General features: G+C 43.1%; 1 protein-coding gene across 4 annotated transcripts in view; it reads left to right on the top strand.

Moving 5' to 3' along the window:
• USO1 (USO1 vesicle transport factor) overlaps nucleotides 1-19,514 on the top strand; it is a 71,087-nt gene that overhangs the window by 48,972 nt on the left and 2,601 nt on the right. For all 4 annotated transcript variants that reach the window (XM_026653355.2, XM_026653357.2, XM_026653356.2 and 1 more), the window contains 10 exons: nucleotides 454-564; nucleotides 1,852-1,970; nucleotides 2,542-2,723; nucleotides 3,587-3,708; nucleotides 4,096-4,234; nucleotides 8,186-8,349; nucleotides 12,936-13,019; nucleotides 14,077-14,166; nucleotides 16,996-17,097; nucleotides 18,332-18,547. In XM_026653355.2, coding sequence (XP_026509140.1) covers nucleotides 454-564; nucleotides 1,852-1,970; nucleotides 2,542-2,723; nucleotides 3,587-3,708; nucleotides 4,096-4,234; nucleotides 8,186-8,349; nucleotides 12,936-13,019; nucleotides 14,077-14,166; nucleotides 16,996-17,097; nucleotides 18,332-18,547 — 1,329 coding nt within the window. The remainder of the gene's footprint in view (nucleotides 1-453; nucleotides 565-1,851; nucleotides 1,971-2,541; nucleotides 2,724-3,586; nucleotides 3,709-4,095; nucleotides 4,235-8,185; nucleotides 8,350-12,935; nucleotides 13,020-14,076; nucleotides 14,167-16,995; nucleotides 17,098-18,331; nucleotides 18,548-19,514) is intronic.

Raw genomic sequence — 19,514 nt, forward strand, 5'->3', positions numbered from 1 at the left:
CCCCCCCCCCCCCGTAGTGTAGACCTAGCCTTAGTGCTGGGGCACTTTAAAAGTTTGCAGCTGATTTGTGGTAATGGAGCACTTTATGCAGCATTTCCCCCAGAAGGTTCTGCATGTATTTTTTGCCACTTAACAATATTGTTATCCCAGCATTAATTATAAAGGCAAACTAACTTGTCATGATTTTGTTCCAATGCTAATTTGTGTTGAGTCACACCTTACATCTGTCTTGGTTTGACATGCATTGAAGACGGCTAGACTTCTGTGAATCCTTTCCATCAAAGCACTAAAGCTGCGTTAAGTATAGCTGGTAAATGGGTATTTTTGGAAGGCTTGACTTCCTTTCTTTATCCTTAAAGTTGAAAGCGGGTGGGTTCTGAAGTAAATACAGCCTCTAAAGCACTTCATTGAACGCTATATATGAAGAAATTAATGCCCGCTTTTCCATTTCAGGGCAGCAAAGTGCAGACAAGAGTTGGATTATTAATGCTGCTTTGTACCTGGTTAAGCGATTGTCCAATTGCTGTCACACACTTTCTCCACAACTCCGCCAATATTCCATTTGTATCCTTGAAATGTTTACAGCATACAGGAGTTTGAATGGAAAAATATTATTTTTAATATTAAACATGCAGATAAACTTGCAGGAATGCTGCAGAATATTTAAGGATAGTAGGTGTGGGGCTTAAAGGGGTAATGTCCCTTTTATGTTAACATGTAGACACTCACCAAAGCATAATCAAATCCGTGAATTTGAAAAGACGTCATATATTTCCTCTGAGCACAGGTAACTGTTGCTTGGAGAAGCTTTTGGGCAGTTTTGCAAATTTCGGGTACACATGCATTGCAATTGGTGTGATTGCAGCTTGGGTAGGAATACCCACGTTAGCTTTGATTTAGCTAGTATGCCAAAAATAGCAATGAAGAAGGGGAGGCACAGACTTCAGTGTGCACTATACAAGCATGCCCAGGACCCTGGGTACATATTTGCATTCCTAGACGGTGCTGGGATCCGTGCCGCTGTGTCCTCAATGCTGTTTTTAGCTGTTTGCTAGATTCAAGCTGCCGTGGGTATGCCTATACAAGCTGCTAGCACACCTTGATTTCAGTGTGGATATGCCTATAGTGTGTGTCACTGCAGATAAACTCATGGAGTTTCAGTATGAAGAATCTCACATGTGTAATCTCACAGAAATGGGAAAATATGTCTTAATCTCAGTGAATTGTAATGATAAATATAAAAAGCAATAGAGAGTCCTGTGGCACCTTTAAGACTAACAGATGTATTGGAGCATAAGCTTTCATGGGTGAATACCCACTTTGTCAGACGCAGTGGGTATTCACCCACAAAAGCTTATGCTCCAATACATCTGTTAGTCTTAAAGGTGCCACAGGACTCTCTGTTGCTTTTTACAGATCCAGGCTAACACGGCTACCCCTCTGATCAATGATAAATATACTGCTCTGAAGAGGAACTTAATCCAATTGACAGTTAAGCATCATATCCTGGCTAGTGGTAGACAGTGCCTTCAAAAAACTTTCACGATTAACATATGGACTGGGTTTGGGTATAGAGAACCCTTTTAAATATTACATTGAGTTATCTTGAATAGCAATATATATACACATTGTACAAATCCCTTAAAACAAACTAAATGTATGAGCAGTTTCATTTGCTGTAGCATCCGGATATTACTAATTAAGCTTACGTTTTTAATGGGTAAAGAAATTGGTTTTACATGTTGAATTAAGATGTAATAAGTTGAGGCTGAGATGACGTGTGGAAAGGGAAAGGTACGTGTTGTATATTCTGCTCATGAAATGTTTAAACTTCCTTAGCAAATGTCCTAGCTCACTGGGCAAATAGCCGAAAACCTCGGAGAAGAGGAGCAGTTAGTTCAAGGCCTGTGTGCGCTGTTGCTGGGCATTTGCATTTATTACAATGACAATTCCCTCGAAAATTGTAGGAAGTACGTATGGTGTAGGACTAACTGAAGACTTTAGGGGAGGTGAAAGTTTGTGTGCAGGTTATCAGCTGTCCCTAAACTGGGAAGAAGTTTCTAAATGAAAGACAACACAACCTATATTATTGATATTCTTACTTTAACAACCCCTCTAGCCCCCTGCTTTTAATTTATTCCTTACAGGAGGGAATACATATGGCTAGAAAATGTGAGATGGTTTCTCCATGCTAATCAGCTGGGAAGAGTCATTGATAAAGCCCTTAGACAGTGCAAAGCGTCTGAGCCATTCTTACCAAGAAATACAGTTAGTACCTTCTTCATGTCTCCTTTCCCCTGTGGCATGTGAACAGCTGATAGTGGCAGACTGGGAACAATCAGCTTTGCAGTGCCAAGAAAAGTCTGTTTGTTTGACTGGGGAAAAAGGAATTGTTACAGATAATTTCCTGACCAACAAAAGTACCCTTTGGAGGGGAAGTAAAAAGGGTGATGTTTCACTGCTCTCCGTTTTTTTGTTTTTTGTTTTCCTTCTCTAGGCACAGTCTTGATGTGCCATACTAACTACATCTTTTTCTTTTAGAGAGAAACTAAAACAGCTGATCGAGAAGAGGATTGGCAAGGAGAACTTCATCGAGAAACTAGGTTTCATTAGCAAACATGAACTGTATTCCAGAGCTGCTCAGAAACCTCAGCCTAGTTTTTCTAGCGCAGACCACATGATGTTCGATCACGAATTTACTAAACTGGTAAAGGAATTGGAGGGTGAGATATGTTACACTCTTTTTTTGTACTGTCACTTGCTGTACACTTCAGATTGCCATGATTGAATTACCGCCCATTCTGAATTTAGATTTTTAAAGGTCGTACGATGAAACCTAAAATTCTCTAAGTGGTATGAAGGATTGTACTGTAATCACGGATATGGGTTACAATACGCCATGGCTTGCAGTTCAGATGTTTTATCTGACTGCTCCTCGTGCAGGGTTAGGTTTTGTACTTAATCAGGCTTCTTCACACTGGTAAGTCAGTTGGCTGTTTATGCATGTTGTTAATGATCAGGCTATTGGTAATGGAAAATTTTTGAACTTGTGCTTATATAGGCCATAAGATCTGTACTCAAAGATGATGCACGAGAAGGTGGCAACCAAAAATAAAAATTATAGTATGCAAGAATTCGCTTCACAAGCTCTACTTCTGATTACAGTGCATCATTTCTCCAGCTTCCTTATAGATGAAGTGAAAAGGAACTGGATGTGTGCCCCTTCTGTAATGAATAAAGAACTTCTAAAAGATGTGATCATGAATGTTATTTTTTACACTAGAAATAGCCAGGTTGGGGAACCGTAAAAAATGTGAATGGTGAACTTTATGGGTCCTTAATGGAAAAGTGAGGCTGTTGAAACTTTAATGGATAAACTTTTCCCCGGTTGTTGATGCAACCTCCTGAAGTCAGCTTCTAAGAACTAGTTTGACATCTAGTCATTTAAATCAGCATGGGTGACTAATAACTTGTTTAAAACCAGATAGATTCTCTCTGGCGCAACACGATTATCTAAGCTGAGGAGGCTGTGAGCATATGAATGCATGAGCTGTGCTCTGAATAACGAATGCACTTTTTTTGACAGGTATCATAACTAAAGCTATTTACAAGTCTAGTGAAGAAGACAAACAGGAAGAGGAGGTGAAGAAGACGTTGGAACAGCATGACAACATTGTGACCCACTATAAAAAAGTCATTAGAGAGCAGGTAAATACAAGCTGTAGCAGACACCTACAGTCACATGTACTGTTGGGGGGAAATCATATTAACTGGCTTTTGGGGATGCTGGAATGGAATTCCAAACCAGATATTACAAAACATGGAAGAGGCTTCCCAGCTCAGATAACTTGGGGAAGTGTCAGGCACCTTAATAATAAGCAGAGCTACCAGCCTCGCCTATAATAAATTTGGAAACTTACCTGCGCAGATAAGCAGTCCACAAGATACAGGCACTGCACATGAAAAATATCTTTTGTCAGTTGAGTAAATATCTTGACTCTAATGCACTGATTTTATTGCTTTGCAACATGTCTCCCCATTGATTCATTTTCCACAAGTAATTAAGCAGAATTCCAATTTTTTTTTCTTTCACAGGATCAGCAGCTTGAAGAATTAAAGCAGAAAGTTAATACTTTAAAATCTCAGAATGAACAGCTTCAGACAGCAGTTACGCAGCAAATGTCTCAAATCCAGCAGCACAAGGACCAGTATAATCTCCTTAAAGTACAGCTAGGTATACTTCACAAAAACACTGAAATCTATCATTGCTTCATAGCATATGTCCAATTCTCTGTGTAGTCCATGGCAAGCAATCTAAATTCTGCAGAAACCAATCCTTTCCAGTTTCAGCAGCGTGTTGTCCTAAATTCTGCAGCACACTAGAATTCACACAAATGAAAAAACAGAACTTACTTTATTGCATTAAAAAAGAATGCAGCTAGAACAGTATTTCTACCAGTATCTAATTTGTTACATTAGCTAAAAATATCGACGTATGCATTTTTTTATACTGCCTGCAAACTTTCAGTTATTGGTGATGGAATATTTTGTATGGACAACTGATAAGTGCATTAGAAAAAGGGAAACTGGCAGTTTTAGCTGCAGTGGTCTGGGAAGAGGCAGAGCAGTTTGAGAGGTGAGCACTCAGCAGGTTCAGATCCGCCCTGCCAGTCACTGAATTCTGACTTCTGTGGTTCTCCTCACTGTACTGTCTGAACACGTCAGACAAAGGTGGAGGAGTCAGCAGCTAGCTGCTTTATCATTCCTGTTGTAGGCTGTTTCAGAAAAAGTACACTAACTTGGAGGCTCCTGCTTAATGATCAGCAGTGAAGTGCCACCAGGTTCAGGTGTCCTTAGGTTTCACAGTTGATGTCCCTTTGAAATGAATGGGGTAGTTCATACTTGTCAGAGCTGTCGTCCTAGATGTTTGGAGTTGCAGAAAGAAAACACCATATTGGTTCACATTTGGAAGCCAGCCTTGGCAATCAGAGGCTAGAAACGTTTCTGACACCACACAAGGTTGCATTTTGCAGCCAAATTGCCCAACAATGCATGGATTCTGCCGTCACTGCTGTACAAAAGCAAAAAAATGGGGCATTGTGTACAGTAAAATCTCACTCATGACTGTAGGGAGACCCAAAGCAGCTAACCCAGTTTAACAAACTAGCAAGATACTGTACTGCTATATGGATTCTGTCTGCTTGCCATGTCAAGCATCGTAAGATTTACATGTTCGTTATGAGGTATAAAAGAGTTCTAATGATTTTGTGTATTAAAAAAATTAGTTATAAGCCTCGTTACCACATTCTGGTATTAAATCTTAGCCCATTTGGGGTGACAGTGGGTTATGGGTTAGGGAAATGAGGGTGTTGCAGTGCTACAGCAAACCTTTTCTTACTAGAGACTGGCCTAATGGCTTCAGCAGAATCCTAGAAAGGGGAAATGTGGAAAAATTGGTAAGGACGAGTACAAAAGAATAGTGCAAGCAGGTAGGGACAAAATGAGTTACACCTAGCAAGGAACATAAGTCATTGAGAAGAGGTTCTGTAAATACATTAGGAGCAAGAGAAAGATGAAGGAAAGTGTAGGTCCACTGCTTAATGGGGAAGGAGAGCTACTAATGGATGACATCAAGAAGGCTGGGATGTTTAATGCCTATTTTGCTTCAACACAATAGATATTAACCAGGGTGACAGAACTGTGTGGGATTGCAAGCCCTTTGTAGGACGGGATTAGAATTCAAAGTGATCTTGACAAATTAGATAATTGGTCTGAAAGCAACAAGATGAAATTAAATGAACAAAGTGCAAAGTACTTCACTTAGGGAGGAAAAATCAAATGTACAACAAAATGGGGACTAACTGGCTAGGCAGCAGTACTGCAGAAAAGGTTCTGGGGGACGGGGGGGGGGATCACAAATGGAATGAGACAGCAACGAGCAAGGCTAATATCATTCTTGGGTGTATTAACAGGAGTGTCACATGTAAGACCCGGGCGGTAATTGTTCCCCTATACTTGGCACTGGTGACACCTCTGCCTAGAGTATTGTGGCATCCAAAACTGGACACACTTTAAGAAGGATGTGGACAAGCAGGAGAGAGTCTAGAGGAGAGCAAGAAAAATTATGAAAGGTCCAGAAAATCTGACCTATGAGGAAAGGATAAACAAATAGGTCATGTTTAATCTTGGGAAAAGAAGACTGAAGGGGGGACTTGTCAACAGTGTTCATATATGTTGAGGCCTGTTAAGATCATGCTGATTAATTGTCGTCCATGTCCACTGAAGGTAGGACAAGTAGTATTCTGCTTAATCTGCAGTGAGGCAAATTTAATTTAGCTATTAGGAAACACTTTCTAACTGTAAAAGTAGTTAAGCTCGGGAATAGGCTTCCAAGGGAGGTGGTGGAATCCCATCTTTGGAGGTTTATAAGAACAAGTTGGACAAATGTCTGTCAGGGATGGACTAGGTATTCTTGGTCCTGCCTCAGCATTTGGGTCTGGACTAGATGACCTCTCGAGGTCCTTCCAGCCCTACATTTCTGTGGATACACACTTGTGATTTTAGAGATGTTTCAGGATGAAACATTTCTGTCATTGGGTTGCACAATGAAAATTTGCTCCATGAATGACCTAATGTATTCTATACAGATGAAGCTTATAACATTCATCAATGTGATGTAAGCACCTAAATACCACTGACTTTCAATGGGACCTGGGCTCCTAAGTCACTTAAGAAAAGGTTACCTGCTGTGTACAGTTAGCCCTGAGTATATGATACCAGTGCTCAGGAATCTACATTGGTTACTGTGGATGCCTAGCTTCAGTTTATGGTGTTGGCTTTGGCCTACGAGACTGCAGAGTGGCAGACTCTCGGGCTGGCAGGTCTCCACCTCGTCCCTGTCATAGTGCTGCAGCTCTGATCAGTGTAGACACTCATGCGAGTTTCCTTGGCAAGGCAGGGTAAGGCAGACACAATAGGCCTGTGCCTCGGGATCCAGCCCCTGTGGTTATGTGAGCACATCAGAGTCTGAAGCGTTCGTCATTAACGTAAGTTTGTAGCAGTAACTGTTGTGAAGCAAAGCTTAAGACTGTGGGCAGAGCGTGGAGCATACAGCCATGTGTGCCTGCGTCTGTCGGCTCTTGAAACAGCAGCCCTGAAAGGTATGAACTGCCCCATGCGTCTTAATGGGACGATAAAGGCCCTGCCTATGCCATCCCAGCAGAGAGTCGAGGGCAGTGGGCTTGGGCCACGTGCAGATAAACCCCAGCTACGGGGGTAAGTGGCAGACCTCTTCCCTGATCCCACTGTCGCACCTGAGGAGAGAAGGGAGCTGTGTGCTGCCGCCCTACCACCACCGCTCCAAGTGGGCAGAGGATGAGGCCACGCAAGGCCCATGTCAGTGTCCCAAGGTCCTGCATTGCCATTTTCCTTGGCATATAAGGGAACTGCTCATGGACCCTGTCTGAGCACCCCTCCCTCCATTGATCCAAAATAGCCCATATCTGTTAACCTTAAGGACAGGCTGCAAATCCCATGTATTTGGGCTGGGGCTCGGGGGTCTGTAGGGTTTGGAGGTCTGGATACGCTGGACTTTTCATGCTGGGATGGAGGGATTAGGCAGGCGCTCCAGGTCGTGGGGGGCTACAGTTCTGTGAACAGGCTGATTTTATGTCCGGGGTTGTTTAATTTTATGTTCATATTCTTGATGTGAGTGTTGTTACCTGGCAAGGCATCTTGAGCCTAGGATAACACATTCCTTATGTCTGTCGAAATACAAATAAATGTTAAAATTTGTGTGTTTAGGTCCTAACTCAGAGTGAACTGGAATATAGTTTTCTGCATTGGGATGTTTGTGGTGAAATGTAGACCTACACCTACTGTCCTACACTTGGACTCTTCACTCTTTCACTGGTTGCCTTAAATGAGCAGAAACAACCACACGTGTGTTTTTTTTGTTTTTTTTTTAAAGGAATGGCGTTTCTGAAGTACATACACGTGTGTTTGGGGGTAGATTTTTGACCACAGTAGAACATAATCTTTTAATCTTGAATAATTTGTAATTCCGTTTCTTTATGGGGGAAAGCAAATGCCTGTAGAAGATACCTTGTGTGGATGTAGTAAATGTGTAAACAAAAACTGTGCTATTCTTAAGTTTAATACTAAGTTTCAAATATCTGGCCATTAGGAAAGGACAATCAGCATCACAGTTCCCACAGCGATATGCTTCAGATGAATGGCATTCAGCCGGAAGAAATCAGCAAATTGCGACAGGAGATAGAAGAATTGAAAAATAAGCATGAAGTGTTACAGGGACAGCTGAGAGAAAAGGATTCTGTGATTGAAAACATGGTAAGAAGTGACTGTTTCGGAAGGGCTTTCAGTTCACAGTTGCAGAGCTACTTAAAAATATTACCTTCGTGAGGCTAGAAATTCTTCGCTACGGCCCTGTCAACGCTAGAAAGACAATTGTTTGTTATAACCAGTTAACCACTGATTACAGCCAACATGGCTTGAGTTGTCTGCACAGGGCTTTTCTGCCTCAAACTGTGGGTGAGAGTTTGTGTATCCAAACCTACCACACTGCCAAATGGTTTGTATCCGTGCACTCAAGGGAAAAATCTAGCCAGCTACGCTGTACTAATTCAACAGTGGAGATAATGCCCCAAGGACATACAGGCATTGTGGTACCAACAGAATGTGGGCATCCTTCTGGACAGAGGGCTGGATGGAAGGAGTGGAGGACCCACTAAACTGGTTACACAGATAAGGAGGGCCTAACCATTCTAAGAAAATTATGAACTGGTTACATGGAGACTAGGTTACATGTGGTCTTATATGGAGCAGATCCAGCCGCATAAAATTGGCCATAGTCAGAGCTTGCCACTATTTGTGCTAATGTAGATGCCATTCTGGCTACTGGCCTGCATGTGACATGCTGCCCTGGTTGGCATGGCAGTGTTGGCCGTCTCCCTGATCTCATAAGGACAGCAGGGATTCGGACTCTCGAAAGTCTCAAAAGAAACCAAACCTCTCCCCTCCAGCCCAGTGAGAGTTGTGCCCCAGTTCTGAAGGAGGAGGAAGACAAACCTGGTGATAATCCCATTAGTACAAATGCTATTGTGGATCCAGAGAGACAATCCACCTCTAATTCCATCAGCTAGTGCAGAGAATTAACAGTCTCTCGAGTTGTACTGGAAATCTCCCACCCAGCCTGACAGTGGCAAGATCACCCTTCCAGTATTGATAGGTTTATTCCAGCCAAACTCACCTGGATAAATCCTTCCTCTGGTCCTTCCAGGTAATCTCCAGGTATCAGGAATATATCCAAGAATGAAACTTAAGCAGGAGGGCTCCAGTTTAGTATCCAATATCAAATTGGTCCTTTGACCCACCTGATACCAGAAACTCTTGATACGGGGCACTCCCAAAACATACGAGCTAATGTACTTCCCTTGGTGCTACATTTCCAACAGCGGTCAGCACTGATAAGGCCCGTTACCATTAGCCTATGTGGGGACCAATATATTCAAAAAAGTGTCTTTTGGTGAATAAGCTGTAGTCTCAGGTCTATAGTTGTTTTTTAACACTAGATTGTAATACTCTGTATCTCAAAATAGCACCCTGGGATCCCCGTGTTCACCATTGTGATACGATTGTGGTGCGTGGTATGATACTCACCCACCCTTATGATATGATACGGGCACAGCGGTCCCACAGTTCCAGGTTGTACCCCGGGACTCCTTATCACAGATCTAATTGTATTCCACTGGGTTGGAGGTAGTTGTATATCCAAATTTCTATTCGAAGCAACTCTCAAATTATCAATCTTTGGCAGTTTTGGGGGGCCAGAAAATGGTAAAAGGCTACCACTGGCCAAGTAATTATTTGGAGGAAACTTCCTCGATTTAAAGGTTCTGGAGCTCCCAGTGCCTTTGGGCCAGATGCATTTGTAAGTAAATTCTTTTAACTGGAGATATTTCCATGCTCCGGAGCCGGGCAAGCAAAATTCTTGCTGAAAATCTACAAATGGTTTAAATTTATCAGTGTCCATGAGATGCGACACAGGCATAATTCCTCTGTCCATCCAATCCCTCCACATCAAGGTTTTGCCGCTGGTTTTAAGGATACGAATTCTCCATAGGACAGCCTCTGCACAGAAGAATGAATGGAAGCAGAACTTTCTAGCCAAGGTTGACCAAGCTTGCCTCACAGCCGTTATTGGGGGAGCTCTGGAGCCATCAAATCTACAATAATTGGATCCTACAATTCCTGAAAGGGGGAGGTGGTTTACCAGTTCTCATTCAATCTGAATCAAAGATAGGGTCTGTACAGGGCCTAATAGCCACAAAGGTGCCTGGTTTAACAAAAAGGAAATATGGTCATTTCCACGTTGGGAAAACGGAATTGTCCCAGAAATAGGGGGAGCTGTAATTTCTTCGGGGCCAGTCTAGGTTTCTTACTTGTGCCCCAAAGGAATGTTCTGAAAATATTATTGAATTTCTTAAAATAAGTTTGAGGACTAGAACTAGAGAGACCCCTCAGGACATACAAAATTCTGGGAAGGACGTTCATTTTCTGCGTATTAATTTTACCCCACAAACTGAGGGTTAACCAACTCCATCTCCACAATCTGTTAGCCCTTTGGGCAATAATTGGTTCTATATTTATCTTAGGGATGTCTAAATATTTCATTTAAGAAGATTGCCGTTAAAAATCCCAGTCTGATAAAAGACCTTTGCGGGAATATTTGTTAGTGTCTAACATTTCTGATTTACCCCCAACTAATTGTATGTCCTGAGAGGAGTCCAAAATTAATAATAGTGGATAGAAGGTTAGGAATGCTGACCTTGGGCTTAGCTACAAACACAAGAGCATCATCCGCGTAGAGGATACTTTTGTGCTCTGTTTGGCCCACCTTGATACCATGATTATGCTGATTTGCTCGGATAGCGATGGCTAAAGGTTCTAGAGCTAAATCAAACAGAAGAGGAGAAAGGGGCAGCCCTGCCACATACCTATGGGTAATGGAAAAGGGACAGAAACAATACCATTGGTAACTACCCTGGAAGCTGGATTAGTGTATAAAAGCTTAATGCACGCCATACATTGTTTATCAAATAAAAATTTTGCTAACACCTGAAAAAGATAGTCCCAGGCTATGTGGTCAAAGGCCCTTTCGGCATCTAAAGAAATGACAGCAAAGGGTTCTTTAGAATCTCTCAAAGAGAATCTCTCAAAGCGGAAATAATATCCATTAGTTGACGCAAATTATCTGAGCCATAAAGAACACTTATCTGATTTGTTTGTGTAATAAATTCACAATGTGTGTGAGAACTTTTTTCCAGTCACACAGCAAGAGCTTTGCGACTGGAAAATCTTAGCATCACAATTGATTAAAGAAATTGGCCTGTAATTACTACTTAGTCCAAGGTCTTTCCCAGGTTTAGGAATAACTGAAAGCACATCTTCTCCTAGAGTAGGTGGGAGAGTCTGCTTTTTCTTGGCCTCATTGAACATATTCAGTAAGCTAGGTGTTAAAGTTTCAGAGAGCTTTTTGTAAAATTCATTTGAGAACTTGTCTGCGCCAGGAGTCTGAGACCAGGTTTGAACGATATGGAGGAGGGAGACGCTAAGGTGTACAAGATATTTAAAGAAAAATGTATTTTAAAGATTTCAGATTATCCCAGAGACCAATGGAATAAAGTACAGAAGCCTCAGAATGTTTGATAATATTATGTTGAACCTGTACATAAAATGTCATTTCTGAGAAAACGGATAACGGGGTGAGGGTTGAAAGTGATTATGGAAAACGGTTTGATCTGACAGCCCAGGAGCAATGGTTAGGGGTAGTACAGATGAAGTAAAGGCAGCATGTGACTTAAAAAAAAAAATCCACAGTTTTAGAGGCTGCAGAAACTGCTAATCTGTTGAATCAACGGACCATGGGAGGGTGCAAATCCCAGGGGAAGGGACATTCCCGTCTCACCCAGGTTAACCGGGTAGAGGGGATTGGAAATAAACCTAACCGCAACTTTGAATTAAAAAGGAAAAAAGCCAAGGGAGCCTAGGGCTTAAAACCCTTTCTGAAAAGGAAAGGCCAGTGATCTGCCATTGCTGTGGGTGGGCTCCCGGCCATATAGAACTAAATTGGCCCAAATGGGCGGTAAATGAATGCCACTGTCGTTGCTCCAGAGGCAGTGGTGGAGCAGGAGGACGTTCTAGGGAATGATACAGGGCTGGGTTTGAGGAGGGGAGTGAAGAATGTATTATAAATGCCGTGTGACTCCATGTTAAGGCTGATTGAGAGACTAAGGAGTTCACCCGTGATAACTGGTTGGTGAGATCGAAGTATAAAACACACGACCAATTTAGGGTTTGTGCCTGGCTTCCGAACAGTCTGCCCTGAGGTTAGTACTCATGCTCTTGAGTCACTGTAGGCAGCCACATACTAGTCCCGAAGTATGATGCTCAGGGTAGCAGAGTGGTATTTCTAGTAGTCGTGATCCACCTTCCTGAGAGGACACTGCTTGCCCAAGTCCATGAGTGGGTATGTGCAGAGACCACTCAAAGAACTAATGCATGTCACTTGGTGGTAACCACATTTGAGATGCACATTGCACGCCCTGCCCACTCTCTCTCTCCTCCGAGTACCAGTCATCCAGCTGGGCTTTGGGGAGGAGGCCGCGGAAGCAAAGGAGGAGATTGGTATGCTTTCACGCTGTGTGTGGATCAGTGAGGGGCAGAGGGCCTTATGATGGGTACTGCTTACTAGAGGTTTTCGCAGATGCACGCTGTGCTGTCACTGTATCCACCGTGGGTGTGAAAGTGTGAGATCTGTCTCAAAGAATTCCTCTAGATACAGGTGAGGAACCCTTTTAGCCGTGAGATAACACTTAGTAAATCTAGTTTCATGGTTGCTTTTTCTCGTGTTGCAGAAGTCTTTGCAGTCAGAAACAGGAACAACTGGGCAATCCTCACAGATAACTGCTGGATTGGAGCATGCTAATGAACTACATAGGGTGAGTTCTTGATGCTTTGACAGTCCAAACTTCCTTTGTTTGTAACTTGGGAGTAATTGTGTGCGGTCATCCATTGGGCAAAGCTGTCTGTTATGGCTAGTAGTAGCAGAGGATGGGGAGATGGTTGTAGGCCAAGTTTCCATTGACTGGTAAGATTGGTTCCGAAGTGTGTGACTTTATGAGCTGCTCTTAGTAATCCTGGAGCATCGAGACCATAAATCCTGAAAAGAATCAGAATAACTTTTGTGTTGAGGTGAATTAAGGCATTGGAGAAACTTGCACAGAAATTCTGAAGAGGCCTGACTGCCTATTTGCAGTTGCATAACAGAAAACATCACTTAAATCCTGATATGCATTATAAATATATAGTGTTCTGAGCCCTTTCCACCGGGGAAAAGAGCACCTATATTAGGAAATGACCGAACGAAGAAATCTGCAATGTCTAAAAGTATCCCACTATTAATTTTATCCCGATTAGAAAGCACATTAATAGGTACAGGACTCGGATTGAGAAATGCTTTATCTAAGGTGACTTGCATTGAAAGGTTTCTGCAACGTAAATTAAGATGCCTATAGAATAGCCAGCAGCCAGGAGAGTTATGAAGATGTGATCTGATAAGCTTAAAAAAAATGTGACCAGTCTCAAATAGATGACTAAGAAGTTTTGCACTCCATACAAAACATTTGGCTACTTAAAAATTCCATGAGGTTATTACTGTTGCTGGGGTGGTACTCTTGAGGACTCTGTCAGCGTGCCTAGACAAGTGGTATTGGTGGATAAATATGCCTCTCACAAGGGGTGCTGGAACAATTTGCATAGTGGGGGTGCTGAGAGCCATTGAACCAAACTGTGCATATGATGGAAACCACTTCAAGCCAGGGGGTGCGGCAGCTCCCCTAGTTCCACCACCTATGCTTCTCACTCCTCACATAACCAGCTTGAAATAACATGATACATAATTTGTAGCTTTTACTTCCAAAGAGAAATTGAACTTTTGTCCTTACTTAACCGTCACTATTCAAAGCAGCTGAATTCTGTTGGGTGTTTTTGACACAGGAACTAGAACCCTTGAGGATCCAAATACAGTCACAGTCTTCGGACATCTCTAAACTTCAGACTGAGAAACAGGAACTGCTACAACAAATGGTAATTCAGTAGGACTCTTGCAGCCTTTCCTGATCCTGGCCCTATTGATTAAACTGTAGCAAAATGTTTTTCACTCTTTGTCGTCATTCATAACAATACGGGGCCTGTTCAGAACCAAGCCCTACTGCTGGGGAAAAGCACAGGTACTGTCGGAGAAGAACTGTGCTTCCACAGTACTAAGCTGAACTATTTTAAAGCTTTAATATTGAGTTTTAGGACAATATAGCACCACCTTAATCAAGCCTAAAGCATCAGTAAAGCAGATAGAGCAGGATAGCGTAATGATGAACTGCCCACTCCTGGGGCACAGGTAGACTGTTTCTGGCATCACATCCATACTGGTCTGATCTGGTGTAAATCCTCAGTTGTCAAACCCCCTTTGTTAAACACACTTCCTTTATTTCTTGTCTCTTAACATCACATAGGTGCAGATTATTAAATATCTATCAACATTCTGTTCTAAATATGTGTCTCACACAGTAACCCAAAATCCTTTTAAACAGAGAGATTTTTACTTCTCGTGCTAAAACTCTTAATTGGTACCTCCTTATCTGTCTGTTTTTAGCCATCACTATCCTCCTCCTTACTCAGTCCAGCTGTCTTTTCCTTGCTTTCCTGTATTCCCTTCTTTCTGACAACAGCTGTCTCACTTTTACATATCTGCTTCTTGTGGCCTTGGAGTTACGGGTTGGCTAGTTCTGCTCAGTCAATATCCATCCTCCCTAGTCGGTTTTCCTAGGGAGGTTTGCATGTGGCTGGTAAATCACACATTTGTCGGGTTTGCTTTGCCCTGTTATCTACGCAGTCCAAGAGTCCAAGAATCCACTGTAGATAAGACACAAACCAACTTTCTGATTTTTTACAACCTTTGAAAGCTGTGTCAACAAGACACGTGCAGACAGCAGAAAAGTTCCCTTTTACATGTTCTTAAGACTGTTGATTATACACACACGCAAATACACACACACACACTTCTCTAACATTATTTAATATACATTTATCTGACACAATTCATTATATCTTTCTTTACACTACCTTGATGTAACTCCACGAACTTCAGTGAAATGCTGAGTCCGTATTTTCCTCTCATTTCAGTCAATATACTGATGAGATAAATAACAGTCAGTTATCAGTTGATACCTAATAAGAGCTGGAGGAATATGCTTTCACAGAACCAGTGCATGTGTTACACCATTGCACACTTGTATCATTTAAGAAGCCAGGGGAAAGTGGTGTCATATTTTAAATTCATACTGTACATAACAAGGTCAGAAAAAGTGTCATCAGTGTGTTTATTCCTGAATCTGTTGCCTGCACCATACGACACTTAAGTGTGGTTTAATGGATGTAATCTTGTTACACAATTGAGTGGGCAATAATTATTTAAAATGTGTAAGAAAAGTGGACATGTAATTATGAATGAGATTTAAAAAGACTAGCAGGCACAACAGTGTAATACTTAGATTTAACTGGCAATTCGTTGGCTTTGGAAAAAGTAATTACATTGGCTTGGTCATCATATAGGGCTTCACCAGCAAATCTTCTACATGTGAAACTGCCAAAACTCCAGGAGAGTTGGGAGGTTTTACAGACTGGGGCCACTGTTCCCACTTTGCCTGCTCTGCTGTTGTATTAACCATGTAGTTACTTAGAACTTTAAGAGATGAATTTTAGACCCTGAGTTTAGAGATCACACTGATATACAAGAATCTATCATTGTCTGTAGTTTCATGGCAAAGCTTATACAGTTACTGTAAGGGAAGCATTAACCAGACAATTTACAACTAAAGGAACTGCATCATATGATATCCAGTACCTGGGCACAACATAGGTGTCCACTTAAACGGCTTTCTTATGCTTCTGCAGTAATCGGGTCTGGAGGTGGCTTGTGATAGTTGGCTTCCTCAAGGAAGAATCTGCTTTCAGGCAGTTCTTCGCCTTGCTAGTGTCTGTTACTTCTGCCATTGTAAGGAGTAATAGAAGAGTCATTTATGGGAGTAACCAAACTGGGGCTTATTTAAATTTGTTGGGAGAGAAGCTGGATGTTTGGGAATTTTAAACAGTCTCTTCAGCAACCAAAATCCCAGCTGCTCTCGTTCATCTCACTCAACATTTGTTCATTCTGCGCAGTGGTGACCGTGACAGTGTGCTGCCCATTACAGCTCTCCCTGTACACATCTGACCTGACAGCATCAGCACTATACAGGAGTTTTAAGAACATAAGAATGGCCATACTGGGTCAGAGCAATGGTCCATCTAGCCCAGTATCCTGTCTTCCGGCAGTGGCCAATGCCAGGTGCCCCAGAGGGAATGAACAGAACAGGGAATCATTGAGTGATTAGGTGTTGTTATCCTTTGTTTCCCCCAGTAACAGCTTTTCTTTTCTGTCCTCCCAAGAGAGCCATACATATGGGAAAAGCTCAGAGCTGAAAAACTCCTGTCAGCAATGCCTGTTCTTCCTAGCGCCCTGGCTAGCGCCTGGTGCCAGAAACAAAATGGCTGCCTGGCCTGTCTGCTCTGTGGGATGTGCTTATGGAATGTCAACCAGCCTGCATCTCAGAGGCCCTTATCATGGCTGTACAGAAACCTGTTGCTGTTTTAAGTGCTGTCATATGCAAGTTCCCATTTGTGAGCTGTCCATCTGTCTGACAGTGTATAGAGCCCCTCAGAGCATGGACCTGTCTTTGATTTTGTCTGAGCACACACAGTTCCGGCCCGTTGGCTATATGGTGGGAAGAAGTCTACAATTGGATGAGTGAAAATTACATTGACCACTGTGTGTATGATTGAAACACTAACTGTTCCTGGTATTGAATATCTATTCCACAGAATACAGCTTCAGTTCCTGCTCTGGGCGACAGCGCTGCTGTAATAGCAGCAAAGAACAGTGAATTGGAGGGCAGATTGTTGCAAGAGATAAAAGAATTGAAGGTTGGTCATTGGTGAAACACAAAACCTGAAATAACTGCATACACAGTTTTCAGTTATGGTCACAATTTCGTGAAGTGCTTCAGTATTAAAAGTGACCTGCAAGGGTGGGGAAGGCTTTTGGGGGTGCTTCGAGTTTTTGGGAATTGACTTTCTTTTACTATATCAAAAAATCTTAAGCTTTTTCCTGTTGAGTTTTAACATTAGAAATCCGGCTCTTGTCTGCCCTGACAGATTTGGTCTGGAGAGCTTGAGAAGTGATCTCAAGAGTCAAAATGAAAGTTAAACAATTGAGGATAGGAAAGGCATTTTTAGTTGATGTTAAATGCATGTTAAGAAAACTGGAGTTTTAAACTTCAGTGATGGGCGGAGAGCAAGCCTTTATTGAAGATTTAACGCTCTTGGGCCTCTAATGTTTGAGCACTAACCTTGTCTGCTTAAAATGTTTCTTCTGAGGCAGTCAGAAAAGTTGGGGTAGATGGGGCTTGATGCTCCTGAACTTTCTAGAATAAAATGGTGCGTGCGTGCGTACCTGTCAAGTCTTCTTTAAACATCATAAAGCAAAACCCAACTTGAAAGTGTCGTCCAGGTCACCTGTAAGCTGTGTTAAACGGCCGGGGTTGTAGTTGTAATAGCAGTCCTGCCTGGATTGCCTTGGAGATTGCAGCCAGGACTTGAGTGTGACTCGTAAAACGCTAGATGCACCTTTGACCCCTTTCTCTAGTCTCCAGAGTTCACCACTCCCACCCCTCAGGTATGAAGCCTTGTGTCTTTACCTCGTTGGGGTGGAATCCTGCAATTCTCTCGCTCAGACTGGGTACTGGGCCATGGCACGTTGTGTCCCAACCGTGATTAACGCGGCAGGTCCAACTTGGTTCAGTTACTTGCAGTTCTTCCCTTTGGGAGTTGTGACCAGTGGTGAGTTCGGTGACCCAAGCAGCCTTCTTAAAACAAAGTATTATTTAATCTCCACTCTCTGGATCTGAAAACATGGGCTCCTGCTGCTTTAGCTAAAGGACCAGCTCTTAGCCTGAAGGCAGTAGCAGATTCATAAACCTCTACACATGACCTGACCGCTAACAAGGGACAGACACCGCAAGTGTGGGGGTTGTAGAATTGAAGCTCCAGGCAAGTAGAGGCAGGAATGTTGAGCTGTCACGAATGGTCGCTTGAGTGACTTGAATGAACTGACTGCGTGGGATGTTAGTGACTTTCCTATTTTTGTGACTGTTGCCAGAGTGAAGTTAAAGCGCTTTCTGAGGAAAAAGCATTGCTAAAGCAGCATCTGGACTCAAGCAACAGTACAGCTGCTGTCTTGCAAGATGAGAAGAGCAAACTCCAACAAGATGTGGCAGAATCTAAAAAAGAACAGGACGACCTCCTGGTACTTCTCGCGGATCAGGATCAGAAAATATTTGCACTAAAGAACAAGCTCAAGGAACTTGGGCAACCGGTAAGAGAAGTGTTCAGTGAAGTAAGTTCCAACATCCAGGGCTCGGAGTGAGCTGTTACCAAGTGCCCAATAGCTACTCCCTTTGCCTACAGTCGCTCCCAGTGTCTACATTGTATAGGCTAGTGGTTGTGGAAGCAGACAGAAGTGTTGGCTGAACTTACAGACGTATCCCTTATTTGCCATAAGTAAAGCAGGTGCACAGCTTAGGGATGCAGTTAGATCGTGGGCCAAACTGGGTATCAACTGGGCCAAAAGTAGGTGTTTTTGCCCCCCATATGCACCTGGTACAATGAGCATGTGACCATCTCTCCATGCAGGGACCTTGCCACAACCCTGCCTGCCTGTTTCACCTTGAGGTTTGCTGGCTGTATTGCATTCTCCATAGAGCTACCACCCTGGGACCATTAAAAAGCTACAACTCAGAAAGCTGCAGCCTGGTTATTAAGTGGAGTAGAAGTGCCCTGCATTTGGCACTGGCTTCCAGTGATCTTACATGTGGAATTTAAGGAGTTGGTTTTAACATACGTAGCCCAGTGGCTTCGGACCTGATTGCTTGCCACAGTTATAAACAGGGACACTCTCAGCTTTGAAACTCGCACTCTCCTTGGTCCGCCAGAGCCTGGATTTTGTTACCCATCTGGAGACATTGCGAGGCCCATCTTTTTGTCTTCTCCTCACAAGCATGTTCTATAACGGGTCGGTAACGATTTTTACTGGTACACTTCTGCCAGCCGGGGTCCCGGCCACCGGCCCCGCTCAGCCCACTGTCTGCCTGGGTGAACGGAATCCTAGGCTGGCAGCGGGCTGAGCAGGGCCAACAGCCAGGACCCCAGCTGGCAGGAGTCGGCGGCCAGAACTCCAGACCGTCAGCTGGCTCAGCCGCTCAGCCCGCCACCAGTCTGGGGTTCCGGCCCCGCTCAGCCAGCTGCCGGTGTAGGGTTCTGGCCGCTGGCCCCCTGCCTGCTGG

This window comes from Terrapene carolina, unplaced genomic scaffold (genome assembly GCF_002925995.2).
Source record: "Terrapene carolina triunguis isolate 2854851 unplaced genomic scaffold, T_m_triunguis-2.0 Scaffold136, whole genome shotgun sequence".
Lineage (NCBI taxonomy): Eukaryota > Metazoa > Chordata > Testudines > Emydidae > Terrapene > Terrapene triunguis.